The sequence below is a fragment of the Schistocerca nitens genome, chromosome 1 (genome assembly GCF_023898315.1).
Source record: "Schistocerca nitens isolate TAMUIC-IGC-003100 chromosome 1, iqSchNite1.1, whole genome shotgun sequence".
Lineage (NCBI taxonomy): Eukaryota > Metazoa > Arthropoda > Insecta > Orthoptera > Acrididae > Schistocerca > Schistocerca nitens.
Window position 1 is genome coordinate 304,683,837 of NC_064614.1, and position 21,910 is coordinate 304,705,746.

General features: G+C 38.1%; 1 protein-coding gene across 1 annotated transcript in view; it reads left to right on the forward strand.

The window, feature by feature from the left end:
- The first annotated feature begins 1,006 nt into the window (after window positions 1-1,006).
- Window positions 1,007-21,910, forward strand: part of LOC126244272 (cilia- and flagella-associated protein 57-like) — a 296,500-nt gene continuing 275,596 nt past the window's right edge. The window contains exons 1-3 of the mRNA XM_049948227.1: window positions 1,007-1,091; window positions 6,442-6,669; window positions 9,879-10,146. Of these exons, the coding sequence (XP_049804184.1) occupies window positions 6,464-6,669; window positions 9,879-10,146 (474 nt within the window). The 5' untranslated portion in view covers window positions 1,007-1,091; window positions 6,442-6,463. The remainder of the gene's footprint in view (window positions 1,092-6,441; window positions 6,670-9,878; window positions 10,147-21,910) is intronic.

Sequence of the window (21,910 nt, forward strand, 5' to 3'; positions counted from 1 at the left end):
ATTTCTGCGGACGCCAATGTATGGGACGCCACTTTTTCCACTGATATACGCCTGCTAGCAAAGCGCCAGGCCAGCTGTTGCTATGGTAACGACAAATATAGTTAGAAGCCAGCGGAGTACTTATTTACTGTACGCCAAGTTGAGGTAACTGAAGAATAACGAACAGTGATTTCCAAATCACTAGCAGTCGTGAGTTTCTCTAGTGAAACCGCACTTTTCCATCCGCTGTCTTCCTTCACGTTTAACGCCAACACCTCTGTTTCAGAGAACGGTAAACTTGCGTACAATCATTTTCGAAAAGTACTATGTAAAAGACAATGAAAACGCGATTAATAATCTTTGTAAACCATTTTCTCTCGACGTTTACGTAGTCGGGAAGTGTCTTGAGTTGATATTTTTTACTTTTCTTTTTAGATACCGCTACTTGTAACCTAGCTTCTAGAATGTATTTTACAACATGTCAACTTGGCTTTTGTTCTTCCATCACAGTGCTCGTGCTGTATCAGCTTCACGTAGGTGATAAACAGTAGGTGTAGTGACTAATATCTGTCGTACTTCCACTAAAGTTTGTTTGCTTCGTTAATTACAGTGAAGTACCACCAAGTTTTAATTGTTTCATTGTATGAGTATTATGTTAAGTACAATTATGGTACAAATCTTTGCATATTGTTATATTAGATATTGGTAAAATATATCTGTTCTATGGATATGCTAGTTGCAGGGTGTGTGTAATAATTGAGAAAAATGCTGCATTGATCAAATAGTTCTCCTAAAGCAGCCATGTACCTTACCATGCGACAACGTGCACAAATATAATTTTGCAAGCCCGCCAACTTCGCACGAGAGAATCAATCTCTTTTGCTGTAATGTAGATAAATATTGCAGTACGGGAATAAAAACCGTTCTGCCTAATCACATACGCTTGCTACATCTGATAAATTATCGATATTTCTGAGCTATCGTAATTCGTAATGATAATTCTCAGTGTTAGTACGAACAGTCAGTACCGGCAGTCTAACCGTATTAAAGTCTTACATACGTACCAGTTTGTGCAACAGTTCGCTCAGTTCACGAGAGACAGTGAAGTGAAGGTGATCAAATTTCTTTGTCGGTATATTTCCAGACAATATATGAAATTCAACCTTGAGTGGGCATACTAACTCGTTACTGTTGACGACACTTCTTTATTGACGAAGCTCAGTGGCGACAGTTCTTTGTGGGCCATTATTCAAACCAGAGTAAAGTTGTGATTGTTTTAAAGATTATGAAGAGGTTCATCGTGAGGAGCTTTTAAGACTTTTATTGACTTTTTTTTATGTGTGAACGTAGCGACAACAATTCGTTGTTTCTACTGTGCCATAGAATATTGATCGCCTTTTGTTTCAATTGACGCGATTTTTTCATGTTTGCGAATTATTAACATTACGTTTCATTTAAAAGTGGAAGTCTTTTTAAAGGAATCTTCCTCATTCTCTTGAAGCTGACTGTAACAGATTTAAAAATTTCCCCAAATGACCAACTACATAAAGTAAGACACTTTCATTCCTTCCAACATAACATTGTAAATGTCACTAAATTATCGGTGCTATAAGCAAGCAGATGGAGCTAAACAAAAAAATTACTAATTCATTATACCAGCCAGGGCTTTTGTAAAGATAATATTTTTGGCGTTTTCTGCTAATTACAAAGATTGTTCTGTATCATTTGAAATGTAGGCCCTAACGTGGTAGATTGTTGTTAATGACATACAGTTCTTAATACAGTGATCGAAAGTAGTTTCAGATGCAACTTCCCCTAGGTTGTACTGCTGAAGACCAAATAAAATAAGAAACAAATTTCTCTCTGTCATTGTGTAGCTGCACTTACTGTGCATTCCCGAAAATCCTTCATGAGTGGACTGATTAATACACTGCATGAATGAACGATTTTGACTTAAGATAGTTTCAGTACTGTTAGTTACCAATACACACCAAGGAAATAGTTCCAGTTAGTTACCCCATATCACCCTGAAATTATGAAAGAATAAGATTAAATAAGTTTCATATATACAAAGTTTGTGAAATACTTTCAGTATAGCTGTTGCAAATAAGACTATAATAGATTTTCGCCAAAAGAGAAACACTCAGCTGTAGCTTATGGATGTGTGGCACAGACAAATGTAACAGTACAGAGATAGTACTGCTCATTCCCTAATGTAAGAACACTATCACCATAGGTGTTTGCAAATGGGGGGGGGGGGGGGGAGGCTAGAGGGAGCAGTTGACATCTCCTCTCCCCCTGCTGCCTTGGAGTATGGAGGACTGAGCTTTTATTCACTGCAGACTTCTCATACACTTCTGGAAGTGATGTCATGTGATTTTGCTAAACTTCTCATATAACCAACTGCAGAATAATGTTCTTGTCACAGTGAGACATTAATATAGCTTTAGCAGTTGTTGCAAAACACGCCATTCTGTGGTGGGACTCCCCCACCCCCTCTCTGTTAGATAAATTTTTGTGGTCGCCTGCGACTCTCACACTTTTGAATGCAAAACTCAAATGTACCCACCCATGGCCACAATTACATTGACTGTTTATGAGTATTTTCTTAGAGTGAGAGGGATGAGGTGAGGGGAAAAGTATATAAGAGGGTGTAAGGTGTGTGGGGGAAGGGAAGAGTGAAGTAATTGCAAGAATGCTAGATGATGAGACAGCTGACTCAGGATAAGTAGCAAAATATGAAGAGGCAACATTATTTAAACTGGGAAAAGGAGGGAGGATGGAAAGGGGGGGTAGCCCAGGAATTAAGTACAATGTTACAACAAGGAAGAAGTTATGGGGAAAGTGATGAGAGACTAAAAGTGAGGCTAAGGATCAAGAATAAGGGAGTGAGAAAGGTAGGCACAGAGGTTTCTGCCACAGGAATTGTGAGGATGGAGGACAGTTCTCACATGCATAGTTCACGTGAACTGATGGTAAGGGTAAGGACAAAAACAGGACTGGCATGGAAGCAGTTAGTACTAAAGTAATTGGTGTTATGGTGTGAATCATTCCAGTAACTGGCTGGCCAAATTTGTGGTAAAGCTCAGTTTAGCAGTTGCCTGTTATGTGGGTAGTCATTCCCACATAGCAGAGCTAATATAATATGTGATCCTGCCCTTGAGAGGTCAGGAAACATCTGTGAGATAGTAATATGAGGTGACAAGTAACACTGGTCTATGACAGGAGTATGACACATATGATGCACAGGGCTGGCAGAAACATGGACTAGGCCGTTGCAACAGTCATGTTGGTGGAATACAAAGAAGAGTGAGTTTTTGTATATGATATCCCTCATATCAAGAGATGAGAGATGATCACATCTGTGACAAAGGTTAAATTTTTCAAGGTTTCATTGATCTTGGGTGATAATTCACAGTGGCTATGAGTTTGTGGGTATTAGAGGAAGATTAGAGAAAGGGATGGCATTTGATATTTGTCATCAGCATATTTGGCTACCCCATCCTTCCCATTACACCTGAAGGCGACAAATGTCAGTATGCTTGTACTATTGGTGATTTGTGTTTTTGATATAAACAGAGAGGTTTTTATGAGATAAAATGAGAGGTGAAGATCAACATCTAACAAGGTAGCTTGATTATTTGAGGGGAGTAGATGAAACAAGTTTTGGAGTAGGTCTGGAAGAAGAAGCAGAGTGTGTCCTTGCCATGGATCCTAATCATGAAGATTTCATGAAGTAACCTAAACAAGAGAAAAGTTTTTAGTTGTTGGGTGGACAGGAAAGATTCCTCCTGGGCCCATAGACAAATTAGCAGAGGATGGTGCCATATCAGTGGCCATGGCAGTGCCACAGAGTTGTCTGTGGATTTGACCTTCAAAGAAGAAATAATTATGGGTCAGAAAATGGTTGGCCAAAAATATTGGGGAGAGGTGGAGATTTTAGTATTTGAAGGATACTGGAAAAGCTGGTGTTCCAAGGCACCCAAGCCACAAGCATTCTGGATATTGGTCTACATGGGTGCGCCATAGTAACAAACAATAAATCTGGTGATAATGGTCCAGGACTGTGGAGAGACAGTAGAGAAAGCCATTAGAATCTTGGGTGTAGGAAGGTAGGTAGTGAAGTGTGGGTTAGGGTCACTCGGCATCAAGATTATCAGTGTGGTAGATTGTGAAAACCTGGTTGGAGATTATGACTGACAAATGTGAGGATCTCTTGGCTGACAAATGTGAGGACCTCTTGGTGAGAAAGGAACCACTCACAATGGGGGTACCAGTAGGGAGACCAATAGAATACATAAAAGGTGTGTGGGCAAGGCATTATCTCCATACAACCCATAATTTTTATTATTGCAGTATTTCACAAAAATAATGATACTATGTTGTGGGAAGGAAAGTAATTACATCAGTCATCGTAATTCTGCAGATACTTGAACTCAGCTATATGTACTGCCATGTAACACAGGAAAAGGAATCATCAGTTCAAGTAAAGGTGTCAGAGAAACAACCATGAGCATAAATATTTTCTCTTCTGAATATCTTATTGTTCTAGAGAAATCTTTGCTATTGTTACTTCTTAACCAACAATAATTAATTATTCTAGCTTGTGTGATATTCAAGTTAATGTAAACTGGTCTTCATTTTACTGTACTTCATGCATTCATTTCCTCTCAGGTCCACCTTTCTCCATCCCTACAGCATTCCCACTGGTATGCAAATTCTGGTTAATGTTGAAATTATAGTCTTATAAATAATAAAAGTAATAAACATAAGTAGTAAAACTTCATTTTGATTTCAGTTTCCATAGACTATTGAAACTGTTGTCAAATTTCCTTCTTTTATGTTATCTGTTATGACAGTATATTTTCTCATTTTAACACCAGTGCAAATGATAATGACAAATATTAAATTATTTAGCACATATATTGAAAGCAACAAGTAGTAACAGATATAGCATCAATATTTGAAGGAACCATTCCCACATTTGAAGAGCAGTAAAAATCAAATCAAACAAGAAATAAAAAAAAAAAACTGTAAAAATCGTTTTTCAGTCCACTTTAGACTTACCCTTCATCAAGCTGTAGCTCTTATTGGTGATACTTCTGAAGCGATCCATGGAAGTTATCCTAGCTTGGGGCTATTACAAGCTGACTGGTTGCAACTTCTTGTAATATGTGTGTCTTTAGTAGCTTCAGATTCATGTGTGCAGTTCTTGGTTTGTATATATGTCCACTGATAAAAATAACATGTTGTTAAATCATGTTACTGAGCAAGTCAGCCAGTGTCACCTTCAAGAGATCAAATTAAAAGGAAGCATTCCTTCACAATCAAAACTGAGGATCAAGAAACACAGCCTGTGGCACTGTTGTAGTGAAACATCATACCCTGTTCATGTTAATTCCATACAGGCCAAAATTCTCTATATGTCCCACATGATGATGCATTGCTCTGAAAAAAAAGTATTAACAATGAAGCAATTCATAAAATTAAATGAAAAAGGAACCACAGGTAATCAGCAGTGGACACACTTTCCATAACTGAATTAGTGATCCTCTCAAGATGAAAAATCAGTGTCAGTCTACCTGTGCAGAGCTATGAACAACTTTCATGAGAGCGTTAATAGTATGTAATCAATAATTATCACTAAAGAAGTCAATGGAAATATGAATCATATCTAATTAATATAAATAAACAATTCCTGTGTTCATTATTGCACTCAATTTTCACTCCGCATTAAAATACAGTGATATTGCCATTAAAACCTGGAATCATTTTTGCTATCCACTGTATTTAGAAAAAATAGTTAACATGTTGACCTCTACTCTTTTGCATCATACAGTCTTCTAAATATAGTTATTATACATGTGATGATTCAGTGGCTGTATGTATAAATGGCATAAGAGAAACCTAGGCATCAACTGCAATTAGACATGGACATGAAATAAATTCAGTGATGAACAATGAAAATTTTTGCCAGGCAGGCACTTGAACCCAGATTTCCCAGTTATGTAAGCGATCACCTAACTGTTTCAGCTATCCGAGCATGTTTCCCATCTAGCCTTAACCCTCAACTTGTCGCACATTACCTATGTAGCATCCGCTGTTCCTTATACTGACTGCTAGCATCTTTACCTGATTCCTGCAAGATGTCCATACTCTTGCCAGAATCAGGCAAAGCTGCGAGCAATCAGGATAATGGACAGTCGACCCTACATAGGTAGCGTACAACAAACTGAGAATTTGCACTGGATGGGAAGTGTGCTTGGAGAGACAAAGTGGTAAGGTGACTGCTCATATAAAGTGGGAAATCTGGGTTCAAGTCCCAGTCTGCCACAAATTTTCACTTGTCACCATTGATTTTATTTCGCTGTCCAATTGGGGCTGATGTATGAGTTTGTCCTGTGCTATCTAAGTATAAGTTGAAAGAATGTCATAAAATACAGTTTCCAACTTTTTTTTCAGTCATCTTGGGACTTAACTAGACATGTCTTCTTTAACACTTGAGGCGTCTGCTTTCTATGGCTTGAGGACAGATGTAAAAGGCAATGCTTTGTATGTTACAAGTGAAAAAGTCTTATATCCAGCAGGCGGTGTCATAGTTCTCCATGATTACAAGGAAAAAACTCAGCAGTATATAACACTTGAAGAGACAAATAAAACTGTCACTATCATCTGCCTTAGCCCAAATAGGTACAGATATTTATAAAATTTCCTTTCGTTGTAATGTACGTACCCTGTTTTCTTTCATTGTATTAATTTATCGCTTAGCTAGTCACATTTTCGGTACTTGAATGGTAACTCTTCCACAATAAGGCATGGTATGTAACCCAGAATGTTACAGATTCTAATGTTAGTATGTCTGTAATATGGAAATAATAGCATGTGGGGAAGAAAATGAAAATATTGATATTATTTGCTAAAGAAATAATGAATCATGTAAAAGATTTTAATCTTACTTTATTTAAAAGTATGAATTGCTCCTCTTCTAAATAAGTATCTGATATCATAATGATACTAATAAAAATAAGTGGTATGTAAAGTAAGATAATATGAGCAGTATGGTGAAAGAGACTTTCTCTATTAAAATTGAAATTTTATGAAATAAACTTACAAATGTGAAATAAACTTACAAATGCACATAAACCAAATGCCAGTCATTCAGATTTACTTAAATAGGCTAATACAATCCATTTACGTCCTCCATGTACACATTTTATTCAAAAACTAAAATCATAATTGAAAGCATTCTGTCTTTAAATAGAACGAGAATGCAAAATATAGTGAACATTACCTTGTACTACATTTCAGAAACTGTCCACAATTGTTGCTCTTTATCTCATCATCACTACAATGTTTTAAATATCCACCATTTACTCACTTTAAGGTCTTGCAGTGTGGACTACATAGGTATCACTCTGAATCACAGCCACCAGTTAAATTTGGTTTTGTCATACAATAACACCACTCTGGCATACTGTCCATATAGGTAGTTATCATTTTTGACAGTAGAGTAATGACACATGAATTAAATGTGGCAACAGTTACTGCGGTGCACAGATATGTGTCTACTAAGTTCCTGTACAGATCACACACACACAGATCACAGGGTCCCTATTACGGTTGGAGCACCATTACAACTTTTGCTGAGTACTCATAGTATTTGATGATGATTATGTCATGTTGTACAACTTGACCTGCTTTCTGCTATGCACATCATTCTTCTTGCTGTGTTTTCAGACTGTGAACTGTCCACAAAAGTGGCAGTCATGTAACCTTGTGTTGGAGTGATGCTTGCCACATGGAACTATAATTCGTATGACATTACTATGGTGGTGAAAATGAGTTACTAACTATCTGGATAATGTGCCAGTGTGGTGTTACTGTATGGTAAAACAAAGTTTAGTAAGAGGGATTTTTATCAGTTGTAGCAGGAGTGTTTTTCACATTGTCAGACCTTGTTGCTTGCGGTTTTTATAAACATTTAATTACAGCTCTGGAAAAAAGATGTGTGCATTGGTACCAACAATGTTCCTCCATGGTGATGAAGGACATCTAGACTATAAATGAGGTATTTTCCATATGGTTCACATGGAAACATCATCAACAGAGTGATAATTTATATGAAAAAGCTGGAATTCTTGGGTGACTGACTTTGCCTGAAAAAGTTCAGGACATGGTAATCTTTGTGAAAAATGTGGAATTCTTAAGGAAATTGTTTTTGCCTTAAAAGGTTAGGGAAATATCAGGTGGTAGTAAAAGTCCATCAGAGTTATGACTCAGTTTGGATTTCAACTGTTCCTTGACCAAAACAGATGTATTCCATTATCACAAATCACTTGGTGATATCTGCTTTGGAGACATGGAGCCATTGTGTAAGGGAAGGTGAGGCAGTACATTAAATTGCTATAGTGTTTGTTACTCAGTTGTGGCAGCTTCTAGAATGCTTGGGAGTCTTTATTGTTGCCTTGCAGTTCTTATGATACCTGGTCTATTTTTCAGCATCTGATTGTGAATGCGACAAACATGACAGAATTTGCCATGTAACTGTGATATTTATTTATTTATTTTGTATCCTATAGATCCATGTTGTGAATAGATCACAAAATATAAATTACACAATTTGACAGTATTGTTTTGGTTATTGTTGTGGTTATATTGTTGTGGCCATTCATATGGTTTGACCATATCTTCAATCACCTCACCTCATTGATGGTGTGTTATTTACTTTATTGCTGTGTCACCTCATTTGGCGATTTGGCGGCATGTACTTCATTTTATTGCTACATTCCTAGAGTTCCTGTAAGATTTGCCTTCAAACATTCTGTATTATCTATGTTTTCAACATGATGGTGCCTCGCTTTATAATTACATGTGCTTCCTGAGATAAATGGCAAAGGCCTTGCCGCAGTGGATACACCGGTTCCCGTCAGATCACCGAAGTTACGCGCTATCGGGCGTGACCAGCACTTGGATGGGTCACCATCCGGGCCGCCATGTGCTGTTGCCATTTTTCAGGGTGCACTCAGCCTCGTGATGCTAATTGAGGAGCTACTCGACCGAATAGTAGCGGCTCCGGTCAAAGAAAACCATCGTAACGACCAGGAGAGCGGTGTTCTGACCACACGCCCCTCCTATCCGCATCCTCAGCTGAGGATGACACGCCGGTCGGATGGTCCCGATGGGCCACTTGTGGCCTGATGATGGAGTGAGTGCTGAGATAAATGATTTGGCCATATATGATTCAATTACAGGAGCCTAATTACATGGCGAGCATGACACCTCATTTGGCTCCAGAGGATTGTTTACTTTTTGAGCATATGCAGAGCTGCAATTACAAGACCTGGTTATGGTAGTGGCCCATGTGGCACTATCAGGTATTGGTGATCAGACATCCTAAAACCTGTCATACAACATTATGTTTGTGCCAAAGAGGGTGTTGTTACATTGAACTCTTCTTACAGTTGCTCATAGAAACATCACAACAGTAATAGTACTGTGCACTTTGTGCAGTAGATATTTCAGAAGTTCAGTCATGTGAGTTCCTATTTGGAAATATGCTTACCCACTTCAAACTATGATCCCTAAAAGTGTGTAGTGAGAATTTAGTGTTGCTGTTTAGAGTACGTGCGTAACATCAAGGTACTGTTTTGGTGGTGATCTTTCAGTATATATTAATAAGAAAATTTACTGAGCACTCTTTCCTGGTAATATGCTGTGTTTAAAATATTAATATCGTATTATTATTTTTATTAAGTGATATGACACAATATTTTATGTATGCTACATCTCTTGTAGATCTGATATGCAGTAGTGTTTGAAAATCACTTCCATAATTCTGTATTTATGTACAGTGATAATGTTCAGCTTTAGATTGACTGTTTTTTCCTCTGTTCGTTAAGGAAATTTGTAGCTGTTGTAAAGAAAGGAAGCAAACCAAGTATGTCCATTTATGATATGGCTTCACTCTCATGTGTGAAAAACTTAGGAATTCCATTTGAAAGTGCTGCTCATGAATTTGTTTCTGTTAGCTTCACATTTGACAGCAAAAATTTAGTTGCCATTTTAGGATCACCTGACTGGACAATGCTGTATTATAACTGGCAAAATGGAAAAGTTGAGAGTTCAACAAAAGCTGTACCACCAAACAGCAGTGGATCAGTTTCACAAGTAAGTATCTGACAAACAGCAGTGAATCAGTTTCACAAGTAAATGTCTGACACAAAACTGCAGCGTTCATAACTGCAGTTTGCACTTAAATTTTTTCTGTTTTACAGTGCTGCACTAAGTGCTCAAATAACATACAGTAGTATGATAGATAAACTCTAGAAGACTGCTTAACACTCTCCATCATTTATATACAGCATTCTTTTTATTCTACATTGACTTTATATAAACCAATTTTGGGGAAAAAAGTCATCCAAAGCCTTGATTCAAGAGAATAATATGGTTCCTATCAGGCCAATGCTTTTGCCATTGGCAGTTCATCAGCTCTGGTCTTGTGTTCTAAAAGAGGTTAAGGCAGTATCTTAAAGCACTGTGAATTGTGTGATTGCTGTTGCATTTATAAGACTGTTACAAAGCAGTATTTGCTCTAAGATCATAAGTTATTCTCACTTTGGTTATGTCCTATTGTTTTTTACACCTCCCTTGAACAACTAACTGCACACATTGCTTATAAATTCTTTTATCTTGAAGTTGCTTCACTAATTGCTCTTTTGGATCCTAAAACCGAATTGCAACACTCACTCCCACTTCATTCATTCCATCATCCACAGAGTATTGAAATTCATTTACACATAAGCAGGTCCTTGTTTTGTGTGGAATGTTACGTGGTCTGACTAAACTTGCTCCTCTCCCGCTACTATACCTTCTGCAGTTATGTACCCTAAGATTGAGCCGTACTCAAATTGAAAAATCGTAGGAATTAAATGGCTGCTATTCTGACAGCACTGAATTATTAATTAATCCTGCAAAAGTGCATGAACTGTCAAATTTTCACACAAACTGCAGTGTTTATTTTATGATTGACTCATGTATGGATGAGTGCTCCAGGCTCAGAACTTCCATCACTTCATTTGTACCTTTGCACAAAGCTGTATTCAAGGTTAAGGGGGGATGTAACGGAAAATGTAAACATTTATTTAAAAAAGCATTACAGCCATATTTATTATAGTACAAATCTAAAATTTGCACATGTAAAGCAAAAGAGCTGTTTTTTAATGGAAAAATATAATAAAATATGCAGGACTAATATTTTGCCAGAAATTTGGATTTTTAATTTTTATGTTGTCTTTCTTTATAAAAAGCCGTAACTCAAATTCTAATTATGCAATTAATCTGAAAATTTTATTGCAGTGTCCTGAAAAGGTTGTAAGACCACTGAACTACAGTTATTAATTTATGGTACAAATTGTATCATTAACAGAGTTTTTAATTTTGCACATACAAAATTAACTTTTTTTCTACATTCAATCATCTAAAAATCAGAATGTAATTGCAAGATCTTATGTTTTTTAGTTCCAGTGAGGCAGAAACATGTTGCAAACAGTTTCTGAAAATTTCATAGCTTTAGTGCATATACTTTTTGAGAAAAGGCTTCTAATAACATAAAAAATGTAAAACAGAGAAAATGAGGTTCAAAGATCTTCTTCTCATACTTCTACATGTAATAAGCTTACCTCAATTTTAAAATCCTTGGTACTGATACTCCTCATCCTCCAGATTTCTCTTCTCTCCTCTTCGAATCTGCCTGGCCTGTATTTGCAGATAAGATACTGATCTGTAAGCTTTCTTGACTCTGCTCTTGTTGATGATGTAAAATGCTTTTGTTGTAAACACACCATGATTTATACAAACTCTCTGCAGCACTTCAATTCTGCCATTATTTTAACAAAAAAACTGCATCATAGACAGCTATTTTGAGTACTTCAAGTCGACAGAATGTCCTTTTTAAGCATCTAATTCAAATTAAATTATTGAGGCTTTCATTTGCATTTTGTGTCTTTCCGTGAAGACATTTCCTCAGTAAATCAGGGTTTGCAAGAAACCTGAATGTGGGCTTAATTGCATTCACAACAGGTTCTGGTAATGAGTGTTACTGTGAATACATCTCATTTCTGTTGTTGAATTTACACCAATTGTCTTTCGGACATAGATTGTGCATTGGTGTTTGGTCAGTGGAGAGTTTGTGGATAAAACTTGCCCACGCGGCACACCTCATTGCCTCCAAATTATGTGTGTTTTTTCCTTATAGCTCTCCAATAAAATAACTGAAAAGAATCAATTTCTTTCATAGTAAGCCTGCCTTTTCCTCCTACTGGTTTTCCATCCTCAAGCACTTCACCTTTCTTGTTTTTCAGAAAGCAACGAAGCATACCACCAAGCATCTTTTGGATGTGGCCAACACATTCAAACTTTTCTCTTGTTGTATTGTATGGATTTTTATCTGTTACAGCTTTGAACAGAGAGGAGTCTCTATCACCAAGGTATTTAGTATATCTAACACCTTACTGGTCCTCAGACCTGGAGAACTTCCTCACATTTGCAGCAGCCTCATGCCCTCACTTGAGCCACTGTAATTTTTAGAGCATGCTACTGCATGCTTTTCTTGCCACAGTTTCTCACTGTCTTCATTGTTGGACATTTTCCTTATTGCACACTGGTGGCAGTATTTAGACATAATTTCTACATCTGAAACTTTACCTGAGTCAATAGCAGTAACAGATACAACTCCATGCAGAGATGTGTGACCCCTTTTCATCCAGGTCCCATCTACAGACACACATGGGTCAGTAACATTTGTAGGAGATTCACTGTCATGAATATCTACCCAGGATCTATTTCTTTTTGGTTTATTTCCACAATTCCTCCACTGCTTTCTTCATTGAAATTGTGGCAGTATCACATACAGCATCATACATTTCTTTATTTATTTTTTCAAACCTTGCACAAGGTGGAGGCATGTTCAGAAAACCACATAATAAATTACCTCCTTCCCTGCCCTGGCCAAGGCATCTCAGAGCATATGCTAACCTAACATTGCTTTCAGAGGTACCAGTGTCAGTTTTTTGGAAGAGGAAAATGAAAATTCATAGCCACACGAATTACAATTTAATTTAAAATCACAAGCTATTCCCACTCTTCTTTCTTCAACAACAATCATGCATTCCGTATTTTTACAGCTGACACATGAACATGAAAACTTTATTGTCTAGTAGAAATCCTTATTAGCCTAGAAGAAATCCTTGGGTAACAGAGGAGATATTGAATTTAATTGATGAAAGGAGAAAATATAAAAATGAGGTAATTGAAGCAGGCAAAAAGGAATACAAATGTCTCAAAAATGAGATCAACAGGAAATGCAAAATGGCTAAGCAGGCATTGCTAGAGAACAAATGTAAGGACGTAGAGGCATGTACCACTGGGGGTAAGGTAGATATTGCCTACAGGAAGATTAAAGAGACCTTTGGAGTAAAGAGAACCACCTGTATGGATATCAAGGGAAAGCAGAAAGGTGGAAGGAGTATACAGAGGACCTATACAAGGGCGATGTACTTGAGGGCAATAATATGGAAATGGAAAAGGACGCAGATGAAGATGAAATGGGAGATATGATGCTGCGTGAAGAATTTGACAGAGCACTGAAAGACCAAAGTCGAAATAAGGCCCCAGGAGTAGACGACATTCCATTGCAACTACTGATAGCCTTGGGAGATGGAGCCGTGACAAAACTCTACCATCTGGTGAGCAAGATGTAGAGACAGGTGAAATACCCTCAGACTTCAAGAAGAATGTAATAATTCCAATCCCAAAGAAAGCAGGTGTTGACAGATGTGAAAATTACCGAACTATCAGTTTCATAAGTCACAGCTGCAAAATACTAATGTGAATTCTTTACAGACGAATGGAAAAACTGGTAGAAGCCGACCTCGAGGAAGATCAATTAGGATTCAGTAGAAATACTGGAACACGTGAGGCAATTCTGACCTTAAGACTTATCTTATAGGAAAGGTTAAGGAAAGGCAAACCTACATTTCTAGCATTTGTAGACTTAGCGAAAGCTTTTGACAATGTTGACTGGAATACTCTCTTTCAAATTCTAAGGGTGGCAGGGGTAAAATACAGGGAGTGAAAGGCTATTTAGAGGGGCATGAAAGGGAAGCAGTGGTTGGGAAGGGAGTGAGACAGGGTTGTAGCCTCTCCCCGATGTTATTAAATTTTTTTATTAAGCAAGCAGTAAAGGAAACAAAACAAATTCGGAGTAGGAATTAAAATCCATGGAGAAGAAATGAAAACTTTGAGGTTTCCCAATGACATTGTAATTCTGTCAGAGACAGCAAAGGACCTGGATGAGCAGTTGAATCAAATGGACAGTGATTTGAAAGGAGGATGTAAGATGAACATCAACAAAAGCAAAATGACAATAATGGAATGTAGTCAAATTAAATCAGGTGATGCTGAGGGAATTAGATTATGAAATGAGACTCTTAAAGTAATAGATGAGTTTCGCTGTTTGAGGAGCAAAATAACTGATGATGGTCAAAATAGAGAGGATATAAAATGTAGACTGGCAATGGCAAGGAAAGTGTTTCCGAAGAAGAGAAATTTGTTAACATTTATAACATAGATTTAAATGTCAGGAAGTCTTTTCTGAATGTATTTGTATGGAGCGTAGCCATGTATAGAAGTGAAACATGGATGATAAACAGTATAGAAATGTGGTGCTACAGAAGAATGCTGAAGATTAGATGGGTAGATCACATAACTAATGAGGAGGTACTGAATAGAACTGGGGAGAAGAGGAATTTGTGGCACTACTGGACTAGAAGAAGGGATTGTTTAGTAGGACATGTTCTGAGGCATCATGAGGTCACCAATTTAGTACTGGAGGGAAGTGTGGAGCATAAAAATCATAGAGGGAGACCAAGAGATCAATACAGTAAGTAGATTCAGAACGATTTAGGTTGCAATAGTTACTCGAAGATGAAGAAACTTGCACAGGATAGAGTTGCATGGAGAGCTGCATCAAACCAGTCTGTAGGCTGAAGACCACAACAACAACATACACACAAAAAAATATATACTGAAGACCCAAAGAAACCTGTACACCTGCCTAATACTGTTAGGGCCTTCACGAGCATGCAGAAGTGCTGTAACATGACATGGCAAGGAGTCGATTAATGTCTGAAGTAGTGCTGGAGGAAATTTACACCATGAATCCTGCAGTGCTGTCCATAAATCTGTAAGAGTATGGTGGTGGTGGGGGGGATTGGAGATCTCTTGTGAATAGCACATTGCAGGGCATCCCAGATAAGCTCAGTAATGTTCATGTCTGGAGAGTTTGGTGGTCAGTGGAAGTGTTTAAATTCAGAAGAGTGTTCCTGGAGCCACTCTGCAGTAATTCTAGACGTGTGGAGTGTCATATTGTTCTGCCGGAATTGCCCAAGTCCACTGGAATGCACAATTGACATGAGTGGATGCAGGTATCAGGAGTCCCATATCACTTCAACCGCACATGCCCCACACCATTACAGAGCCTCCACCAGCTTGAACAGTCCGCTGCTGACATGCAGGGTCCATGGATTCATGAGGTTCGCTCCATACTTGTACACGTCCATCTGCTTGATACAATATGAAACGAAACTCGTCCAACTAGGCAACATGTTTCCAGTCATCAACAGTTGAATGTCAGTGTTGACAGGGAAGGCGTAAAGATTTGCGTCATGCAGATACAGATACACGAGTGGGCCTTTGGCTCTAAAAGCCCATATCAATGATGTATTTATTTATTTATTTATTTATTTATTTATTTATTGTTCCGTGGGACCAAATTAAGGAGAAATCTCCATGGTCATGGAACGAGTCAATACATGAAATTATAACACGATATTAGAAACAGATAAAATGAAATATAGAAAAAAAAAAAAAAAACATATTCAGGTGACAAGTCATAAGTTTAAATGAAGACAATCAACAATGTAACACTGGAATTTGCTTAATTTTTTAGCTCTTCCAGGAGCTCCTCGACAGAATAGAAGGAGTGAGCCATGAGGAAACTCTTCAGTTTGGACTTAAAAGAGTTTGGGCTACTGCTAAGATTTTTGAGTTCTTGTGGTAGCTTATTGAAAATGGATGCAGCAGAATACTGCACTCCTTTCTGCACAAGAGTCAAGGAACTGCATTCTACATGCAGATTTGATTTCTGCCTAGTATTAACTGAGTGAAAGCTGCTAACTCTTGGGAATAGGCTAATATTGCTAACAACAAACGACATTAAAGAAAATATATACTGTGAGGGCAATGTCAGAATTCCCAGATTTTTGAATAGGGGTCGACAAGAGGTTCTCGAACTTACACCACATATAGCTCGAACAGCCCGTTTTTGAGCCAAAAATACCCTTTTTGAATCAGAAGAATTACCCCAAAAAATAATACCATACGACATAAGCGTATGAAAATATGCGAAGTAGACTACTTTTCGTGTTGAAGTGTCACTTATTTCAGATACTGTTCTAATAGTAAATAAAGCAGCATTTAGTTTCTGAACAAGATCCTGAACATGGGCTATCCACAACAGCTTACTATCTATCCGTACGCCTAGGAACTTGAACTGTTCCGTCTCGCTTATAACATGCCCATTCTGTCTGATTAAAATGTCAGTTCTTGTTGAATTGTGAGTTAGAAACTGTAAAAACTGAGTCTTACTGTGATTTAGCATCAAATTATTTTCCACAAGCCACGAACTTATTTCATGAACTAAATTATTTGTTACTGTTTCAATATTACACACAAGATCCTTCACTATCAAGCTGGTGTCATCAGCAAACAGAAATATTTTTGAATCACCTGTAATACTAGAAGGCATATCATTTATATAAATAAGAAACAGCAGTGGCCCCAGCACCGACCCTTGGGGAACGCCCCACTTAACAGTGCCCCATTGGGACTGAACATCACTACCACTCTCAATATTGCGGAGAATTACCCTCTGCTTTCTGTTCTTAAAGTAAGAGGCGAACCAATTGTAAGCTACTCCCCTTACTCCATAATGGTCCAACTTCTGCAGTAATATTTTGTGGTCAACACAGTCAAAAGCCTTCGTTAAATCAAAGAAAACACCTAGCGTTCGCAACCTTTTATTTAATCCGTCGAAAACCTCACAGAGAAAAGAGAATATAGCATTTTCAGTTGTTAAACCATTTCTAAAACCAAACTGAACATTTGACAGCAAATTATGTGAATTTAAATGCTCCAGTAACCTTGTATATACAACCTTCTCGATAACTTTAGCAAACACCGATGGCATAGAAATAGGTCTAAAATTGTCAACATTATCAATGTCTCCCTTTTTATAAAGTGGCTTCACTACCGAGTATTTTAATCGATCAGGAAACCGACCACTCCTAAAGGAAAAGTTACAGATATGGCTAAGTACTGGGCTAACATACATAGAACAATACTTCAGTATTCTGGTAGATACCCCGTCATATCCATGAGAGTTCTTGGTCTTTAGTGATTTAATTATTAACTCAATCTCCCTCTTGTCAGTATCATGGAGGAGCATTTCAGGTAACAGTCTCGGAACACTTTTTTCTAAGAGCGCTATATGATTCCCTGTTGGAATTAGGTTTCTATTTAGTTCACCTGCTATATTCAGAAAGTGATTATTAAATACTGTACATATATGCGACTTATCAGTAACACGGACATTCCCACTACGCACTGATTCTATATCCTCGACCTGTCTCTGCAGACCAGCAACTTCCTTTACGACTGACCATATGGTTTTAATTTTATCCTGAGACTTAGCTATTCTATCTGCATACCACATACTTTTTGCCTTCCTAATAACATTTTTAAGCACCTTACAATACTGTTTGTAATGGGCTGCTGCATTTAGATTTTGACTGTTTCTAACGTTTTGATATAATTGCCACTTTGTTCTACAAGATATTCTTATCCCTCTAGTCAGCCAGCCAGGCTGCCTGTTTGTGCTAGTACCCTGTTTTAAACGTTGTAACGGAAAGCAACTTTCAAAGAGCATGAGAAAGGTCTTTAGAAAAGCATTATATTTATCGTTTACTGTCTCAGCGCTATAAACATCTTGCCACTCTTGTTCCTTTATAAGGTTTACAAAGGTCTCTACAGCAACCGGATCAGCTTTCCTGAACAGCTGATGACTATATTTAACACGAGTTGCAGCATAAAAATCTTTTAAAGTTAAAATTTGCGCATCATGATCTGAAAGGCCATTCACCTTTTTTCTAACAGAATGCCCTTCTAGTAATGAGGAATGAACAAAAATGTTGTCTATGGTTGTTCTACTGTTCCCTTGCACTCTCGTTGGAAAGAATACGGTTTGCATAAGATTATATGAATTAAAGAGGTCTACCAGCATCCTCTTCCTTGCACAATCACTTATACAATTAATATTGAAGTCACCACATATAACTAACTTTTTGTATTTCCTATAAAGTGAACCGAGAACCTCCTCTAGCTTTAGCAAAAATGCTGTGAAATCGGAGTCTGGGGATCTATAAATAACAACAGTTACAAGTTTAACTCCGTTAAATTTAACCACACTTGCACAACATTCAAACACCTTTTCAGTGCAGTACTTTGAAACATCAATTGACTCAAATGCGATGCCATTTTTCACATACATGGCTACTCCCCCACACCGCAAAGAGCTCCTCGAAAAGCAGCCAGCCAACCTGTATCCTGGTAAAGGAAGCCTCTGAATTATCTCCTTATTTAAGAAGTGTTCAGATATACCAATAATTTCAGAGTCAACATCTATAAGCAGTTCACTAACTTTATCCCTAATACCTTGTATATTTTGATGAAATATACTAATTCCCTCATTACTCGGATACCTAAGCTTTGTCAAAAGTGATTCCCTTGTTAGAGAGACTTCCCTTAAGCAGGAATACCTATCAGCTGACTTCAATCTAAAAAAGGTGCAGCTCTAACACACACTGCTGCAGGAATTTTCCCATGAGTGATCCCACCAACCCCACCTATGCTGTCACCTATAAGCTTTGCCAACCTCCCCTTCCCATACCTGTTGAGGTGCAGGCCGTGTCTAGTGAAACCCGTCCTGCTGATAGACTCCACCGACACCACTGAAATGTGACCCATGCTTTCTGTCATCAGCGCACCCCCAAGTCTCATGTTATTACGCCTGACGGCTGTATTAAGATGAGGCCGATCGTGACGCTGAAACAGTTCCACGAAATGCACATTCGTGTTGCCAGTCTGAGTGGCTATCTTTTCCAGGTCACCATCTATGTTATACTCCCCATCCCTACCAATACTATTACCAGCCCCACCCACAATCACTACCTGATCCTCTTTAGTAAAATCCCTACATAACCCCCCCTATGTTAACAGTCACCTGAGCCAACCCTGCATTAGGCTTCACAATGCTGGTGACCTGGTACTCACTTCCAGCACTTCCTGCAACTGCTGGCCTACACCTCTGCCATGTGAACTACCTAACAGCAGAACCTTCTTCTTCCTCTTCGACTTTGCAACTGTTCTAGGCACAGTAACTACTGAGGTCTGCTGCATACTTCCTACATCTACAGCTACTAGAGATTCCTCTCCACTAGACTCTGACAGTTGGTCATATCTATTGTAAACACCAATAGTAAAACTATCTGAAAATCTTCTTCTCCTAGCAGATCTCTTGCCAACAGCCAGCTCCCATTCCCCAACCCCCTTCTCCCTCCTCATCCTATCTAGCTCCTCCTGTGCGTTTTTCAACTGCACCTGAAGGGCACAGATCTTACGCTCCTGCTCCTCTATCAGTTTACTCTTGCTACATAACCTGCAGTTCCAGGAGAGGATCTCACCAGAATGCCCACTGGCTTCCCCACTGCATTCCCCCCAGTGAAAATACTTCGAACAAGTGTCACACCGCAATCCACTACTCACGAACCTACGGCAAAGCCCACACTTCTCACTCATGGTAAAATTTTACTTTTTCTAAGTTCCGCTACTACAATAAGAAGATGCTAAAAACCTGACTACAATAATCACAAACTTACTCTACAAGGGAAGTAACTACTATTATTAACAGTATTAATAAACAACAAATGTGAATATAACAAAAGACTAATACAGAAAGAGAATCAAACGTCTAATCACACAGTAACGAGCTGTAAACAGTTCCCAAAAGGTTCTTCTGAAATTATTTCACCAGAAAACACCACGAACACCGGTTGAAGACTACTAAAGTTCCTAAATAAATCACTATGCACAAACAATTAATTAGTACTTAGCTTTCGATGCGCCGCTACAGCTGCAACTGGTCAGCGCGGAATGTAAACACAGGCAAGAGGTTAAGTTGCTCGATACGAAACACTCACAAATATCACGTCACAACAGAAGAAAGGCAGAGCTGAATGAAGAAACCACTAATACGTCACTTATATAGTAAATATTATCACAAAAACCGATAAAATATGTATCTGGAACCTAAAAATATATGAAAACTTAGAGAGCGATCTCACACGCAGTCACTCGCTTATGACGTCACACCAAAGAAACCTATCATTGAGTGGTTCGCACACTGACACTTGTTGATGGCTCAATATTGAAATCAGCAGCAATTTGTGGAAGGGTTGCACTAATGCTATGTCCAACAATTCTCTTCAGTCGTTGTTGGTCCCGTTCTTGCAGGATCTTTTTCCAGCTGCAGCAGTGTTGGAGATTTGATGTTTTACCGGATTCCTGATATTCACAGTACACTCGTGAAATGGTAATACAGGAAAATCCTCACTTCATCACTACCTCAGAGATGTTGTGTCCCATCACTCGTGCGCCAACTATAACACTATGTTCAAACTCACTTAAATCTTGATAACCTGCTTAACCTGCTGTTGTAGCAGCAGTAACCGATCTAACAACTGTGCCAGACACTTGTCTTATATAGGCATAGCTGACCACAGTGCTGTATTCTGCCTGTTTGCAGATCTCAGTGTTTGAATATGCATGCCTATGAACTTGTTTTAGCAGTAGCAGTTTTTGCATATTCTTACATTAGGTCTGTTGTACTTCACATTGTCTAAAAATTCTGCCACCGAATGGAAGCAGAGATCTAATGAGAACGTACTTAGGGATTTACGAAACAGTGAAAATAGGGAGATAACTTTTATTTGGTAGACCATTGTACATTTGTATATCACTATTTGTATTGGAGGTTTTAAAGGCTGTTGTCCTTACTAACTGGACACTGAGTATGTCTTTTTACCTGCTAACATGTTCATCTACATTAAAGTTGTTATTTATCTCTTTTAAGTACTTTTTCACATATTTACAAGTTTCTAGAATAAAAATGCAGGGGAGTGGGAGTATCGAAGACTTCTCATAGAGGGGCTTGCAGGAAACTGTTTGTCCTGCATGATGCTTGCTCGTATAGCGCTTTTTTTACTGAGCTAGCAGTTGTGCTATCCCAGAATATAATCCCGTATTGTAGAATGATGTGGAACTAGGAAAAGTATGCAAGTCGAACAGTGTGGAAGCTTGGTTCATGTGCGACTAAACATAGTCTGTAGCATACTTTCTTCAGTGTTGCATTTGTTTTTGTTATGTGCGTCTGCCATTTAAAAGCCTGTTGAAGTCTTATGCCCAAAAATTTTGTTTCCAGTGAGGGGGTAATTCCACTGGCATTGATTGTTACAGAGGTTTTGGAGGCTTCCCCTTTTAAACAGAAATTTAGAACAATTGTTTTGGATGTACTTACACCCTAAGGAAAAATGAAGGAATTTTCTGAATAAGATATAAACTTGTAGTTGTGATGTACATATACAGACAAACAAATGATTACAATTTCAGAAAAATTGGATGACTTATTCAAGAGAAAGAGTTTCACAAACTGAGCAAGTCAACAATGCATTGGTCAACCTCTGGTCCTTATGCAAGCAGT